General features: G+C 35.0%; 3 protein-coding genes across 5 annotated transcripts in view; 2 read left to right on the forward strand and 1 right to left on the reverse strand.

Moving 5' to 3' along the window:
• Positions 1-7,096, forward strand: part of LOC125041088 (propionyl-CoA carboxylase beta chain, mitochondrial-like) — a 14,839-nt gene extending 7,743 nt beyond the window's left edge. Inside the window, exons 4-10 of the mRNA XM_047635841.1 lie at positions 1,774-1,920; positions 3,098-3,405; positions 3,819-4,024; positions 4,485-4,693; positions 5,977-6,054; positions 6,426-6,546; positions 6,739-7,096. Coding sequence (XP_047491797.1) covers positions 1,774-1,920; positions 3,098-3,405; positions 3,819-4,024; positions 4,485-4,693; positions 5,977-6,054; positions 6,426-6,546; positions 6,739-6,860 — 1,191 coding nt within the window. The 3' untranslated portion in view covers positions 6,861-7,096. The remainder of the gene's footprint in view (positions 1-1,773; positions 1,921-3,097; positions 3,406-3,818; positions 4,025-4,484; positions 4,694-5,976; positions 6,055-6,425; positions 6,547-6,738) is intronic.
• An 879-nt stretch (positions 7,097-7,975) lies between these two features.
• On the reverse strand, positions 7,976-15,672 carry LOC125041089 (peptide chain release factor 1-like, mitochondrial). Of its 2 annotated transcripts, none has more exons than XM_047635842.1 (9): positions 15,528-15,672; positions 13,393-13,891; positions 12,516-12,650; positions 10,550-10,733; positions 9,994-10,157; positions 9,485-9,602; positions 9,197-9,333; positions 8,966-9,036; positions 7,976-8,725 (listed from the first exon to the last, which is right to left on the reverse strand). In XM_047635842.1, exons 2-9 carry the CDS (start codon positions 13,810-13,812, stop codon positions 8,587-8,589), a joined length of 1,368 nt encoding a protein of 455 aa, XP_047491798.1. In that variant the 5' UTR covers positions 13,813-13,891; positions 15,528-15,672; the 3' UTR covers positions 7,976-8,586. The 2 variants fall into 2 exon arrangements, with proteins under 2 accessions (XP_047491798.1, XP_047491799.1); XM_047635843.1 differs by lacking the exon at positions 15,528-15,672 and adding an exon at positions 15,324-15,342.
• A 289-nt stretch (positions 15,673-15,961) lies between these two features.
• LOC125041342 (ATP-dependent RNA helicase DDX55-like) overlaps positions 15,962-17,500 on the forward strand; it is a 6,732-nt gene continuing 5,193 nt past the window's right edge. Inside the window, exon 1 of one of the 2 annotated variants that reach the window (XM_047636211.1) lies at positions 15,962-16,118. The gene's annotated coding sequence lies outside the window, so the exon portion shown is untranslated. Of the gene's footprint in view, positions 16,119-16,202; positions 16,224-17,500 lie in introns of those variants that run through there. The other variant, XM_047636212.1, reaches the window with a different exon arrangement.

Consider the following 17,500-nt stretch of genomic DNA (forward strand, 5'->3'; position numbering starts at 1 on the left):
TACACACACACACATAGATACACACATAGATACACACATACACACAGATACACACACACAGATACACACACACACACAGATACACACACACACACAGATACACACACACACACAGATACACACACACACACAGATACACACACACACACAGATACACACACACACACAGATACACACACACACACACATACACACATATACACATACACACATATACACATACACACATATACACATATACACATATACACATACACACATACACACACACACACACACACACACACACACACACACACACACACACACATACACACACACACACACACACACACACACACACACACACACACACACACACACACAGATACACACACACACACAGATACACACACACACACAGATACACACACACACAGATACACAGATACACACAGATACACACACACACACAGATACACACACACACACACAGATACACACACACACACACAGATACACACACACACACAGATACACACACACACACACACACTTGCTTTCGCTTTGTATGTGCACAAAAGTTATCATCTCGCCAATGATATAGTTAGATTTTAAACTGACTTTGAATTTGCATTAGTTTGCACACAAAGAAAGCCTCATTTACTCTCTGTTATGACATGAGAATTGACAGCAAGGCTTTAGCTAATTGATGCAACACTAGTTTCATAATAGAGTAGTATCCCCTGGCTTTTTTCCCCACGACTTTTTTGCACAAGTATATCCAGTAGCGCTTGGCAGGTTTCCTCCAGCCACACACACAATATCACCCCAACATCCCCTTTCCCCTATGTCCCCTTCCGTCTTTCCCCTTTGGACCTTCCCTCTTTCAGCCAGTCATTATTTCTGGCTGTGATTGGAAGTGTAATGGGTGTGATTTTAGTCATTCTGATATAGTAGGGTATATTTCATCCAATTAATCAAATTTCTTCTTTTGCTTCTTCTTCTTCTTCTCTTTTTCTGCTTATTACACATTCTCTCGCCACATGAGTTAGTTATTGGTATTGCATTGTGTTTTTATTATATGTACAGATAGATACCATATAGATATGTCTAAATACCTATTTTGTTGCTTTATATGATAAGAATATGATTATTGTTTAGAATTAACTCATGAAATGATGGCAACAAAAAGTTAAGTTGAAGGGGATAGATAAGCTGGTGGGATTGTTGTTCCTAGGGATTTAAACATTTTGAGGGACTGTTCCCCTCTTCCTTTGGGTATCCCTAAGAATTTGATCTCATAAGATGCACTATATTAATACACACACGGTATATCAAAAAGCCTAATGATTATAATACATAACCATTTTTAATTAAATTTTGTCATATTTAGTTATTAATTAGTAATTATTCACTGATTTGTTTATATTTCTTTATATTTTTAGTAACTAATATTTCTATTGGTAATTCTTCTTGTTAATAGGTATTCAAATCTAGTCTTATCTGCAAATCTGATTTTGCTAAACCACAATATGTGGAACAAACATTTTAATTATTGGCTGATATTGTTTGAAAAATTTAAGATAGGCATGACTTGTTTGAAATGTGACAAGTGTTTTATACTATAACAGTCTTTGTATCAAAATTAATGTCATTATTCATATTGATATTTTTCTTATTCATATTGATATTTTTCTTTGTATCAAAATTAATGTCATTATTCATATTGATATTTTTCTTCCATTTCTTTCTCCAGTAATGCTTATCGAGCTTTTGTATTTTCTCTAATAGGTAATGGACCAGGCCATGCTTGTGGGTGCACCAGTGATCGGACTGAACGACTCAGGAGGAGCCAGGATCCAGGAGGGAGTCGAGTCTCTTGCTGGATACGCTGACATCTTTCAGCGAAATGTTATGGCATCCGGTGTTGTTCCACAGGTATGTGTTCCCTCATGAGAGACTTTGGAAGATGTGGGGAAGAGGCATGAAGTATGTTGTGGAAACTTAGGTACAGATGAGGTGACTGCAAATTACAGGGCCTAAAAGAAAAGACTTTATCAATCCACCCTTCAGGCAACCTCCACATCAATAAAGAGACTGAATTGAGAACTTTTATAAAATTGTAGCTGATAAACATGTCCACACTTTCTGCAAGTATGTGCAGGCAGTGACTAGAACAGTTATAAAATTAGTAATTCAGTGGTAATGCAAGAATTTATAAAGGAAAAGCTGACCCAGTTCACTCATGAATAATTGTAAGGACACATAACCGAACCAGCTCACATCTGCTCCAACCTGTTCAAATAATCCACAATTGGCTCAATCCTGGACATGGGCTTCTACACACCTTGCCTCACAGGATGAATGCCATGAAAGATGTTATTTCATCTGCTGACATCTCGGAAGGGGTGATACTGACAGATACTTTCATGCGGCCATCACTTTGATAGATGGAAATAAAATCTGTGACAAGATGTTTAGATAATTTACAATCAGCTTCATAATGCTCACAAGTTTTCAAAACAGATGAACACCATGGTAACATGTTATTCTATCTATCAACTCCATCTTGGAGGGAATGATAATGGCTTTTACCCCTAAGCATCTGTGAATTTGATAGATAGAAATAAAATTGGCTGCATGAGAGGAAAGGTCAGGTCACCCCCTTGGAGATGGCATTGGCAGCTGAAATAACTTGTTATTCATAGTGTTTATCTGTTTTGAACACCTGTAAAATAAAGTGTGTTGATGCCTGCATGCAAAATCAAGCATTGAAGTTATTCTTGCTCCAACCTTTCACTCATTGGCACTAGGATGGTGCCTTCTTTCAAAGAACTTTTATTGGATAGAGAAAGGTTCTTAACCTTAAGTGGATGCCCAACCTGATCTCAGCTCAAACCTGCCTCACTATTTGACCATATAAGTCCCCAGTTATGTTGTTACTATACCTCCATCTACCCCTGTAAAGGAAATGATGAAGGTGGTACTAATATAGTTCATATAATATTTGCATATTGGATACATAAGGAAAGTGAGTGACTTTTTATGAAAGGTTAGCCTTCTGCAAAACATTTCATTGTAAGCTGATTATCACCATCTCTTTCCCTTTCCACAGATATCTATGATCATGGGTCCATGTGCAGGTGGTGCTGTGTACTCCCCTGCCCTTACAGACTTCACATTCATGATCCAGGATACCTCATACCTCTTTATCACTGGCCCAGATGTAGTCAAGGCAGTGACCAATGAAGACGTGACACAGGAGGAGCTGGGTGGGGCTCGGACACACACGACCCTCTCTGGTGTGGCACACAAGGCTTTTGACAATGACATCCATGGACTGCTCAACCTGCGCACCTTCATGAACTACCTACCACAGAGCAACCAGGATCAGGCACCCATCAGGCAATGTGATGATCCCTGGTAAGTGATTGGTTGATTATTTAAAATTATCTGCTGCATCAACAGCTAAGGTTTATTGCGTTGCTCTTCTTTCAAACCCTGTTGGTTATTGTTCCATGTCATTATCTGTTATAAATGATACAAAAGGGCATATATATGTTTAACTCTAGTAAAATAATTAATTGTTTTTAAAACTGAAACAACATTCAGAACATACTTTTTAAAGTTATTAAAGCAACTGAATTGGAACACAAGCACCTGTCAGGCAGTGTGACTATCCAGATTTTGCTCTCTACTTAAAACCTTCACATATAACCTCAGTTATGTACAGACAAAACTTTCACTTATCACCTCAGTTACTTATTGTAAGTAGTAGCTGAAAAATCTTACTTAGCTCAGGATAGCCATACATAAAACAATCATACCGTCAACAGGGATCGTGATGTGCCAGGACTGGACACTGTTGTGCCCTTGGAGTCCACAGCAGCCTACAATATGCTTGATGTCGTAAATGGCGTAGTAGATGAAGGAGATTTCTTTGAGATCATGCCCAACTATGCGAAAAACATCATTGTTGGGTTTGCTCGAATGAATGGCCGCACAGTTGGCATTGTCGGGAATCAGCCAAAGTCAGCTGCAGGTCAGTTTAGGTTATTATTTCTATAAAAGTTCTGCTGCTAGGCCCCCCTTCTTCCACATCACTTTTTTATATTTTTCTTAATTGTAGAGTACAGCCTAATTGATTATGATTGTTATGACTTTCCAAAATTGTTCTCCTTACATTTTCTTTCTTTCTTTCCTTTTTTTTTCTCCATAGTTGTGCAAAATTTAATAATTGATATCTGAATCAAACCCCAAAAGATAAATGTAAACTGACAAAGGAATGAGCAAATTAGCAGAGATTTAGCAGACATCAGACATCAAGAAAAAAAACCAAAGATCATAATAATAATAATGGTGCTAATGATAATTAGAAGGAAGGAAATGTCATAAAATTTTATCAGAAAAAAAATTCCCATGCATTAAACCACTTCCTCATTTTGTGCCATTACACTATCTTCTTAGCCATGTCATAGCACCATGAACTCTCCTTCTCCCAGGCTGCTTGGACATCAACTCCTCAGTGAAGGGTGCTCGTTTTGTGCGATTCTGTGATGCCTTCAACATCCCATTGGTGACCTTCGTGGATGTGCCAGGGTTCCTACCTGGCACTGCTCAGGAATATGGAGGCATCATCCGCCATGGGGCCAAATTGCTGTATGCCTTTGCCGAGGCCACTGTGCCTAAGATTACAGTCATCACACGGAAGGTCAGTGGTTAGAGGACAGTTGAGGTTGTAAGGAGGGAATGCTTAGGATGTATAGGAAGCCATACTGTTATATCCTCATGTGGCTAGTTAAAAATAGTAACCACTGCTGGGCATTTGTGGAATGGTAAAGCAGTGGTCACACTAGTCTTTTCTTTCGGGATCCTTAGACAGTTTTGCTGAGTGTCTGTCAGCTACAGGGATTGGTCAAGCTGCACAGTGTTTCCCCGCAGAGAAACATTGTCCCTGAAAAGACCATATATGTTCTCTGGCTCTCACTTTGTCTACCAGGGTGTAAATATTGTCTGAAATGAGCTCTGTGTCCTTAATATGTCAGAGTGGGTGTTTGCTTGCTTGCATTCCTTGATCAAATAAATATTTGTATAGGCAATCTTCAAAATTTTAGTAAGGCATCATTGGTAGTTGTAATATATATAACTTGTTTATACAGTGCAGTTGTACCTAACATGATATAATACACAAAGCTTAGACACTTAAGGTATAAGCTTCCTGGTAATTATACTGCAGTTTTTGTTTTGGCATCATTTTTCCCTTCCTGACACAAAAGACAAACACAGCAGTTCTTGGCTAATGCCACTCTTAGCAGGGATTTTCATCTCAGTTCCCTTCAAAGCTGGTGAAGTATCTTGCTCTGTAATGGGATCCCTGGCCAGAATAGACTAGTTTGACCACCTTTTCAAGCGTTGCTCCCCTTTGCTTTGGTTGTACCGACTTTCCCTTGCCTTGGGTTGAATCCTCATTCTAGAGGATTTAGTTTCACTGGCTAGAACAGGAAAGCAAGATATTGGCCACAAGTATTTATTCTTAACAACACCACATCAGAGGAAGAGTGAAGATTTACAGGAACCAGTGAAATTCTTGTAAAAGTGACACAGGAACAGACAGCCTGTCCAGACAGCAGGTAAGGTAAGGTCAGAGAGTAGCTTGACAACTTGTACTGAGGTAAAACATAGCTTGGATTGCATTACTTGACTGCTCCAGCAATACAGGTTATAATTTTAACCACCAGTTTGGAGATACATATGTATGGCTTCCTGTATATCATGTAGTGTGGAATTTGATAAGTATTGTTTTCCAATTCTTGTTCTGCTTGGTTTTAGTTAAGTAGAAATATGTATGGGAATTTTGTTCTTCATCCACCGTGTTTTCCATTCTCCATATAAACTTGGGTAATAAACTCTTTAGGTCCACCTATATATTCATGTGTTAATTTTTGTTTGATGTACTTGTCCCATTAAAACAACAATTCTCTCTCTTTTTTTCAGGCTTATGGAGGAGCTTATGATGTGATGTCATCCAAGCACTTGCGTGGAGACATGAATTATACTTGGCCAACCGCTGAGGTAAGGTTTTAGAGCTTCATGATTTGCTGCTCCTTTTTATTGTTTTTGATGAGTAATTTTATTTAGGTGTGTATATGCTCTATGTATGTATATACTTGATCTCTTTTTTTGTGTTTAGGTGTCATTTTGATTTATTTATCAAATTACTAGGTTGATAGCTTGTATGGTGCTGTAATCCACTGATTGTGGGGCAGATTATAACACATTCACAGGTTTATTTAGTTAGTCCAAAGAGTTTCTGCATGCAAAGAGTTTTATCACACTGCTGACTCTAATGAGATATATCTGAGAATTACATATTTATTGAGAATTAGGAAGAATTAAAATCTGTGAATGAAAGTAGAAATATATTAATACTCTCCCTTCATCAGGTTGCTGTAATGGGAGCCAAAGGAGCTGTATCCATCCTGTATCGTGGTCAGTCAGATGTTGCGAAGTATGAGAAAGAATACATTGACAAATTTGGAAACCCGTTCCCCGCTGCTGTTAGGGGTATGTTGATTTGTAGTGTTGAGGATTATAAGGTTAATCTTTCTTTTCTTCTTCTTCTTCTGTTTCTTTTTCTTTTTCATCATCATAATTCTCTGTAAATCAGTTTTTCTTTCTTTCTTTCCACCAAAGAAAATAAATTAATGCTATAAACAAGAAAAACAATTGATTTTTCCATCTCTTTTACTTCAACAGGCTTTGTTGATGATATAATTGAGCCACACACGACCAGGCGACGCATCTGTCAAGACCTGGACAAGCTGGCCACAAAGAAGCTGACCAACCCATGGAAGAAACATGCTAATATTCCTCTTTAAGTGTGATTGACTTAAATGAATGACATGCTGGTATGGTCTTGTTATCTTCGTTGTTTTTACCGAAGAAAAAATCGAGTGGTTGCAGTTTGTATTTAGTTACGGGCATTTTATCATCCATGTAATAGCTGTTGTACAAAATAATTTAGAATGTATATTCTCTTCTTTTTCTGCATGAAAATCAATGATTTCCTCTTTAGAATATTTTTGTAAAATGTAGTAAAATAAAAAGTGAAATATGTATATTTCGTCTCACTATATTTACCTAATATAGATTAGAAACTAGAAATATCTGAGTAAATTGTTAGATCATGATTGATTATCTAAAATTATCTGTTGGTCAGTTAATTGGCAGAATATTTCAAATTATCTATTAGTAAGCAATGCCAGTTTATGATGAAGTTTAGGACCTATTTACTCTATGGAAATGATCATAGTTAAGTCATGGGGTCATGTCACCAGTTACTTCTAAAATAATGTTTCTCTACATCTAGGATGTTATCTTATAAGTATTCTTAATGGCTACTTTTTTTTCATCAATTTTTGCATTTCCACATGAATTTGAGGCTTTCCACAGGCCTCCTAGAAAAAGAAGGTAGCAACCATTTTCATCTGACTTTCCATCTTGATCTTGTGCTACAGAGGATTTAGACTACGACAGTGTCTTTATTGATAAATTAAATAAGAGAAGTTCATGTAAACTTTAGCTAATATTCTTGAATATTTCTAAATACAATATAGCAGTCTTAATTACATTAAGTTTCTTTAAAATAATGTGATATGTATGAGAATACTTGTGTCATTTCAAGAACCTCACCCAGATGGCATTGTTTGTTTTACATGAGCCCTATTTGCTACTTTAACGGAAATGGTACTGTCAGGGTTCAAACAGAAACACAAAAGTTGGCAGAAAAGTGCCATTGGGCTTTCATGGAATTCCACATTTTGCAGCTTTGGCAGACTTTGTATTTTCCATAATGAGACTTATATTAGTATTTGAGGTTGTCCAAAATTCAGAGCTGCATATTGCTGCATATTTTACATGTTCACTCATTTATGATATTTGATAGTTTACTATTCATAAGATCAATGAAATAGGTTGTAATCAAATATGGACATACATATCTTAATATATTAAATATCCTCATAGCATGAAATTAAAGCAAAAACATAATTTCACAATTATTACATAAGTAATGGTATTTCTGGATATAGAACATATTGATGACTTCTTTCTTTGTCATTGTTCTGATTGTTATTCATGGGCTATAAGAGTCAATATGACAGAGATTCTGCAAACATTTTTAGGTACTGGCCACTTTTTATAACCTATAATGCAATCTTATACTTTTTTTTTATATTGACAAAGGCAAGGAAGAGAGAAAAAGAAATCAACTTATTTTTCTTTTCTATTTACATTATAACAAATATACATTGATGAATTATTTACAAATTGTTCTCATGCAGTAAGTTTCAAAATGAGAACTGAAAATGAAAAATAAATGAAAAATAACATTATACAATAATGATAAAGGTTCACCTGTAAGAGTACTGTTTGTTGCCTTACCAACTTATTATGGTTACAGTGACTGAAAAATTCCATAAAACAAATTTTAAATGCATTTGGAATTACTACATAAGCAACATACTGATAAACTTTCATTTCCAATGTGATGTCTGTCCTTCTCCTTTAAATACCTTTTAATACCTTTGTCATTATTCATTAACACTACTTAGATAGCTGAGGGTTGTTAATGATATCCCACAGTCTTTCCTTCCAACCTTCTTCAAGGAGTTGACAGATAAGAGCATGGAGATCATCTGAACCATTTAAAACAGATTGCAGATTGTGCACAGACACTCCAATTCTGTAACAGGTTTTAGAGTGATTAGAAGAAATATGGCTGAGTCTCATTCTGACTGTTTAATTGATCTAATCATTGAATACAACATTTATTTTAGCTATAATATCAGTATCTATCTTATAAGTATACTTCTGAAATTCTTGTAGGTCAAATAAGGCATATATCCACATCCTAAAAGGTAATTCAAAATCCAGTTCTTCTTTCCTAATAAATGAAGAGGAAACACAAACCAGAAAAACCCACCTGTGATCAGTGACTCGATCCTGAGGGTAGTTATAGGTTCTGATTTTCTCAGATCTGGCTCTCGTTCCAACCTGGGAAGATTAAGAAAGTAGTCCTGTCATTACTCCCAAACAAGTTTTGGTGTATCATATGATCAGTAAGGAAATATATACAATTATATCAAAACCGCACCATAAATCATGACTCAGTAATGAAATCTACCAAGCTTCTGACTCAATGAGGACGACCTACCTGCAATTTCCTGTTTGAGGTAAACTGGGCCATGATTTCATCGAGTTGCAGCTGGTAGAGCTGTACCCTCAACTTCTTCATGCACTCATCCTTGTTGCGGTGCTGGGACCTTTCCTTCTGACTTTCAACAGCAATACCTGTGAATTTCAAAAATTAAACAATTCAAAGCTTTATCTTACACTGAAAGTCAGTTAAGTTCAAAATAGTCACAGCATCTCTGTAACATACTTGTATATCCATCATCAAACCAGTTGTACACGTTATACACAAGAGTGATTAAATGAACACCTGTGGGAATGTGAACTATCCTAACAGCACTATCAGTTGTGTTGACGTGTTGTCCACCTGCCCCACTCGCTCGCTTGGTCTCAATCTTCAGGTCTTTCTCCGATATTTGAATGTCTATCTGCAAAGTTATTATCTCCCTTTTAGACACACTCTTTTTTTTTTCTTTTAATGGGATTTGGAAAAATATGAAAAATACTTGTTCGAGATGATTGCCTGGTCCATTACTGAGTGAACATTCATAGCAGAACAAACTATAAGAATGAATTCTACATCAATACATTTGCAGATATAACTTAAGCTATTTCAAATACTAGTAGACATATACATTTACATGTGTATATACAATCCCCAACATGGAAAAAAACAAAATGATTGAAGTATTTGTTCTTTCAAGCAAACTCTTCAGTTATAAACAGACACAAAAAAATAAATGATCATTTCTCTCCCAAACACAAAATTCCAATCTAGTTTCATGCACTACAGCCATCTTCACTATCTTTGCAACACACCTCACTCGGCTGAGGCATGACAGCCACAGAGACAGTCGAAGTGTGAATGCGTCCTGCCTTCTCAGTCTTCGGCACTCTTTGCACACGGTGAATTCCTCCCTCGTACTTCAAGAGACGGTATGCCCCTTCACCTCGTACAACTGCCACAGCATGTCTCACACCACCTACATCACCAGATGAAAATATGGTTTTGTGATTTTTTGTTTCTATTGTAACATATATGATCAATGTATAAATAAATAAATAATATAATATGATATAACTGGCTATAAATTTCTGTTCTCACATTCTGTATTATCAGATGAATTATGAAAAGGGAATAACACATACTTTTATGGAATAATTTAAATATTTTGATACTTACATATATATATATCTATAAACGGAGGGATATATATATATATATATATATATATATATATATATATATATATATGGATATAGATATAATACATATATTATATGCATATGGATATAGATAGATTATATATATATAACCTACCTACCTCCCCTAGATATCAAAATATGTCCATTCAGATTCAACACACAAACATACCAATATCCGTTGTCTCATAATCTGTAACGTCGGTCTCCCATCCCATGTACTCTGCATAGGACGTATACATGCTAAATACCTCCTGGCAGAAAAGCATGGCTTCCTGCCCCCCAATGCCTGCACTCACTTCAACTATGGTGTCTGTGTCTTCCAGTGGCTCAGGGGGGACCAGAGAATTCAGTACCTGAGGAAGAGATCACCATCTTTATTATGATTAACCCAACCATACCATGGATTTATGTTTTGTTCCCTGTAGTCTTTTGTGAATTTTGTTACATACAGATGGCTCCACATGTGCTCAGCTGGCAAGGAGTCTATTAGTAGGCCCTAGTGACCAATCCTGATTTCACCATTCCTTGAATTAGAAAGAAAATGTGTTCTTCTATTTAATACGATTGATATCAATACTGTTATTATTGTTATTGATGTTATGATTATAAAAATGATATTAAAATCTTAGTAACATTTAAGACAATGAAATAATACAAAAGACCCTTTCCAAAAGTTCAGGAAAAGGGTAAACAGGTAGAATTAACAACTGTCTTCTTGGTGATTGAGCACTTGTGGAACCACCTATGAATAAATATGAATAAATATATATTACAAAAGGCATGGCATGTAATCTTGTCATCCGTGCCAATTGGATTAAAAATTTCAACAGATGATTCTATGCTTTAAAATTCAAATTGTGATCTTCCCTCAAAATTCCATTCAGGACTTAAGTCATTATGTTTGACTAATCATCAAAAATAAACATGATTTTTGGGAGGAAAAAATAATAATCATAATTTTAGATAAAGAAATAATTCATAATTCTAATGCAATGCAATTCAAGATTAAATTTCAAATGTTTAATTTCAGGTTTAGATTTAAAATTTCACATCATGATTCCCACAGTAATACAATTCATGATTTTAATACAAGCATCTAATTTCTAATTCCAAATAAAAATTCAATTAATGATTCTAATTAAAAAATAAATTCAATTTATGAACAAGCTTCAAATGCACAAATCATCTTAATTTGAAATTCATACTATGAAACTAAAAAGTTCAATAATCATTCTAAATCAAAACCTACTTTATGAATCCAATCAATAAGTCAAAAAATCATAACTCTAATTCCAAATTCAGATTATGTTTCCAATCTAAAAATTAAAATCAGATTCAAGATTAAACTCAAAATTTCCATTCAAAATTCCATTCTTGAATAAACTAAAAACTAAAAACAATCTTTCACTATTTTAATATACCCTGGGCATATATTTTGAGATATCAGACTTATTAAATAAAGTATCATATATTAATTTCATACACAACTTATCTTACAAACAAAAACAGCAAACTTAAACTTCATTAAAAATTTACTGTGTACCTAAAGACAATAAATAGAATAATCAACAGAATAATGCAGTAGCAAGACACAGGTTTATATAATATAAAGCCAATCAAATATGGAAAGAAGATCAAATACTAAGACTTTTCAAAGACAATACATTAATCTCTGTTTAGAATGATATCAGTAATGCTTTCCTTGACTTTACTAGACCAGTAAAAAAGGGTAAAATCTGGTACTAAATCATTTTTGAAATATTCAATGCGGCAAGATTAGGTGGCAGGGCTTACTACTACGAACCTTTGATCTGGGGACAAATCATGAAGATATCTGGCTAAGGGAAATGGGAAAATTTGTCTGACATGCCTTGCCTTAGCATATTGCTGCTGAGTGGCAGCAATATGTAGTCTATTATTTTTTTGATACTGCATAATAACTGACAAATAAAAATAAAGGCTTTTGAAATGGCAAAACAGTAAAAATTTATGTCTTATACCCAAATTTTTGTCCCCACATGAGCCATGAGATACCAAGATTCAAAAAACTAATATGCTCTGGAAAAAGGAAGGAATCAATTGAGAATTAAAGTAAGGAGAGTGAGAGCAAAATACAAATAAACATCCAAACTTACGTCATTTTCAATCTCCTTTAATTTTTCAAGTGCATCTTCAAGGTCACTCTGGGCCAGCTGCTTCATCTCCTTATCATTCTCTGGGTCACTGGCCATGCTACGGAGCTCATCAATGTCAGACTGAATTTTGTCAACCTGGAAGCACATGTTTTTTTATCATAATTGACATCTTAACTCAATGCTGCCAGGAAAATCCTGGGCTCATTTTTTATTTTTTTGTGAAATGTCTCTCCACATAGATGGCTCTGAAAATGCTTAGCCACAAAGAGTCAATTAGTAGACCTTGTAACCTTACCTGATTTCACCTTTCCTTAAATTTGCAGGAAAAAAAATATTTTTACTGGTGCTATGAATATTGATGGTGTTATTTTTATTATAGACATTATAATTACTATAATGTTATTGACATTAGTGACAGCAATATAAGATAATGTAAAGAATTTTTGAAAATCAAGGAAAAGGGTAAACAGGCGAGCCAGGTACTCATAGTTGGCTCACTGGTGACTTAGTACAAGTGTAGCCATCTATGTGTAAAAACAATTAATAAAGTAAAGTGGGCATGGCATGTATGTACGTGCCATACCCGTCGGCTTTGGGTTACTATTCATAATCTCATTTTCTTCTATGACAATACTTTAGACTTATTAAACTGTCATTATACCTAAGTATTGTTGATTCAGCTGTCTGACATATATGCAAACTTCAAACATGAGTAAGGATATTTTTTTACCACCATGTAAATATATTTTATCAAAACAATACAAAAGTCTTAATATCAGTCTTAAACAATGAATTAACTTATAAAACTATGCAATTAAACTGATTCATTTCCTTTCTCTTTTCACTTTATATAAACTTTAAACACCTCTCATCTTACCTCCTCCAGCAAGACCATCAAGGGTTTGAGCGACCTTGCAGTGAGCTGACCCTCTTCTGTAGGGCTTTGAGAACAGGATCTAAACCTCTCTCTCATCTCCGAAAGACAGTGCTGAACTTTTTCACTGCACAATGACAGTTGTTCTTCAGAGTGTGTAGAATATTGAACATGTCCATTGGATAATTTTGAAAGTGTGTTGCTTATGCTTGGTATTCTTTGGTGAGAAAAAATTGGTATTTTTGCATACAAATATAAGTTTCTTTTTATGAAATCACATGCATTTGTATGAATACTGTTGCAAGTAGTATATTCTGGTAATTGATAAACTGCAGTCCTTAATGGCCTATGATAATTGTATGATACAATTCTCGTTTTAGAAAGGTTTCTGTAAAATTTTCCAGTATGAAAGAGGTGTCTCATTTTCCCTGGTTGTCAAAATATCTTTTCTCAAACAGCTGAAGTTGTTGGCAATGGAACCTCCATTTATTCTTAACCAATCCTGTAAAAAGAAATATACATAATCATTAATACTGCAAAATGAAGCTTAAATTAAATGCAAAATACACAAGTATATAAACAAATGGCAGTTCTTTGGTTTCACACAGGCATCCAACCTTGTAAATTTTGTTTTCTATTCCAGATATTTACAGTGTAGTAGATATGAATCTCTTGTTTTCAGAAATAACTAGTTCAGGTTATAAGAGAAAGCAATGGCAATTGTCTATTACTCCAGCCAACAACCTTGGGGACGCTCCTGGGTATTCACAACATCACTTTAGGAATCAAAATCCTACCTAACCCAGAAAATTTGTCCCAAGACCCCAACAAATTCCCTATAATTTCCTACTAGGAGTTCCAGCCTCCAATTGATCACCCTGGACTCTTTGCAGCATATGTCGCTACCAATTTTCTTTATCTCCAACATTATTCTTTGCCTACACAGATTATTTCATGTATCAGTGAGTGTATTTTTTCCTTGTGTTAAGACAGTGACATTATATTTCCCTATCTTAGTGCAATTATTATGTAAATGCGTACAAGATATTACTGACATGTTTCATAACTTTCTTATTATCAACTTTAGAACAAAATGCCCTAGATTTCTTTGGTCAAATTTTGTTGTTTACCTTGTACTATGTGGCTATGAGAAACTAGAAACTATATAGCAAACAAATACATAAACATATAAAAATCAATTAGAAGTGTATATAAAAAGCACTACATACTATAAGAATCAATGGCAAACTATATCACTGAGTAACATATGAAAACATTACTTCTCAATATTAGCATGAGAAGAGAAAAATGTGAACTTCCTCCGATATCTAACCACTGCTTCACTTTTACCTTTTGACCAGATATGGAAAGTAAAATATAATTTCAATAATGATGATAATCTATACAATCTTCCTTATCAATTTCATACGTAGAATCATCCAGAAAGGGACAGCATAATGAGAAGCTTTGGCCTCGACACTTCTTGCTCCAACAAAGGCCAGGAAACAAATATATATGTTGGCAAATACAGTTCGGCACATTTCTTTACTCGAAAATAAATTGCCAAGTAAGTTAGAAAGCCCTATGCTGCCAGAATCTAAGAAGTGGATGTTTGTTAGCAAAAACTGGAGAAACTATAAGCTGCCCTTTTTGCCATCTGATTAAAGCTGTTTTTTAATTGTGCTGTCTTATTTATAAAACGGTGAATGTTACTTCTGTTCCTTTAGAAGGTATTACAGTATCATCTTCAAGCAGTTCTGTTCTTGACATTTTTTACAATGTTGATTATGTAAGTTTTAGAAGTTTTAAATTCAACACAACATTACTGTAACACCTCTTCCACTTATTAATCTTCCCACAGAATTATATGCAGATAATTAGCGAATCAAAAACAATTTTTCATTTCCCTTTGAACTATCAACTAAATATCTTACGGTTTATTAATAAAATTCCGAGTAATAACCGTAGGATCATTGTCAGTCAGATTGGAATTTTCATCTAGAAATCTAATGCTAAAATCTCTGGGGTTATATGATGATTATGTAATATATCCCCAAAAACGGAGCCTTCGCCCTCCCTTCCTTACGTATCAGCGTTTGTTTAAATGAATATCCGGTTAAATAACACGAAGAACATACCTCTGACTGGTGGGTTACATGTAAAGCCCGTCGAAGTCAGAGTCAGCTGTTAACATTCGGAGGGAGGAATTAGTATGATTCCATATGAAACCAACATACATATTTTGATTAAGCACTTATACAATACAAAATATTAAAAACAGTATAATACGGTGACAAAAATTGAATAAAGAAGGCGAAAAGCATAACCCGTAAAATAATTATTTAAAGCCACGCTCCACACTCTCGGACACAATGTTTATAAATCAACACGTTCCGTTCTGAGAACTTCTTCAAGATAGAACATGCTTTTTCTCATTCCCTCTTATAAAAAGAACTCCTTCCTCTTTCTCTCTCACTTTCTTTAATTTCTTCCTTCCTATTCCAATCCTTTATTCTGCATTATCTCCTCATTCTCCTTGAATTTGCTCACCTGTTCCCGAGAACCACGTGCTTTTTCGAACTGCAGAACCACACGTGTTGTTCATCTTTAAGAGAAAAAAAATCGCAGTTATTCAATAACTTGTGTTCTTGCGACAAATTTCCGTCTTCTTACGGTGAAAATGTCGTTCTTCTGTCTCATGCAGGAGTTTTACAAGTATTTTTTCAAAGGTAAGTTAGAGACAAGTGTAAAAGAGGGAAGAAAGTCGTATATGGTGAGTAATATTGGTGTTAAAAGACAGGATCGATGGCTGTGTTTCGTGTGTTGTAAGTTATGTAAGTGAATTATTTATATTTGGCGTAAGTTAAGGAGACATATCAACACTTATGAAAGGAAATGTTAGTAAACATCATTTCCCAGTGATTATATGGCAGGAATTGTCTGATTCAGCAAGTGTTCAGATGATTGGATTGTTTCTTTATTGTTATTGTATTTATGTTATTCCTGGGTAACAGAGGAAGATTTCAGATCAGTTTCGAAAAGGAGAAGAAAATTAAATTACAGAAGCGACAGTAATGACTTTTATATTAATAAAACCTCATATTGGCTTTGACTTACCTAAATCCAGTCGAAATTATTGCAGTCAAATGGAAGGCTAAAATCTCACATTTGTGCCCACATGGTGAAAGGCCACTGGGTGAGGGAGAAGCAAAAGGGGAATAAAACTAGAAGAATAGCAGACTGCAATATTTGTAATTCGTAGACCATCTACACGTGTGTTCAGCTTGCTAAGCCCTCCTAACTGCGGTGAATGAGTGGATTGTTAAGTGTGCATCAGCTATAGCTTAAACATATGTTTTCATTAAACAACTATAGTTGCCAGGATTTATTAGGCGATTACAGTCCATGGCCATAGGAAAACTATTCTGTGTTCCCAGGCAATGGATATATATCAGTGGTTCTTAATCTGTTTAGAATCAGGGGTCCCTTTAACCCCTCAATGACAGTATCAGAAATCTCTTGGTGTCACTGACTCTGGTGACTTCTGGCAACCATCATGTTGCTTGGCCCTGGAGTCCACTACATGTAGTGGAAATTTCTGTTGGACTCACTCTAGCGCGTCACGACACTTATGGCCATACCCAGCATGATGATTCAGTTTGTTATGAAGGCTATAGGCTAGGACCGGCATATACAGGTTAAGAATCTTATGGAAACTATGGGCCCCTTTTCCCAAAATATTCACTTCAATATAACTTTGCATGTAATGTGTATACTGTAAATTATTAATTGAGATTTGGTTATCTAAAATATATATGCAATACAAATTATTATAAAACTTTATGGTAAACAGTAAAAAAATTAATTTAAATGTTATTTTATTTTATCTATTCCTCATGGACCCCAGGGTAAAGAACCCCTAAGAACTACATGATATCTAGCCTGGTCTGCCCAGAAGATGATGCTGTCTCAATTTGTTGTGTGTATCATTGCTTTATCAAGCTGAAGTTTTATTTTTAAAATGTATTTTATTTTCTATGGTTTACTCAAGGTGAATGCAGCTAATGACAAGTGTTACGACTGATGTGTACATATTCACAGTTCTTATTCT

Source organism: Penaeus chinensis, chromosome 30 (assembly GCF_019202785.1).
Source record: "Penaeus chinensis breed Huanghai No. 1 chromosome 30, ASM1920278v2, whole genome shotgun sequence".
Taxonomy (NCBI): Eukaryota; Metazoa; Arthropoda; class Malacostraca; order Decapoda; family Penaeidae; genus Penaeus; species Penaeus chinensis.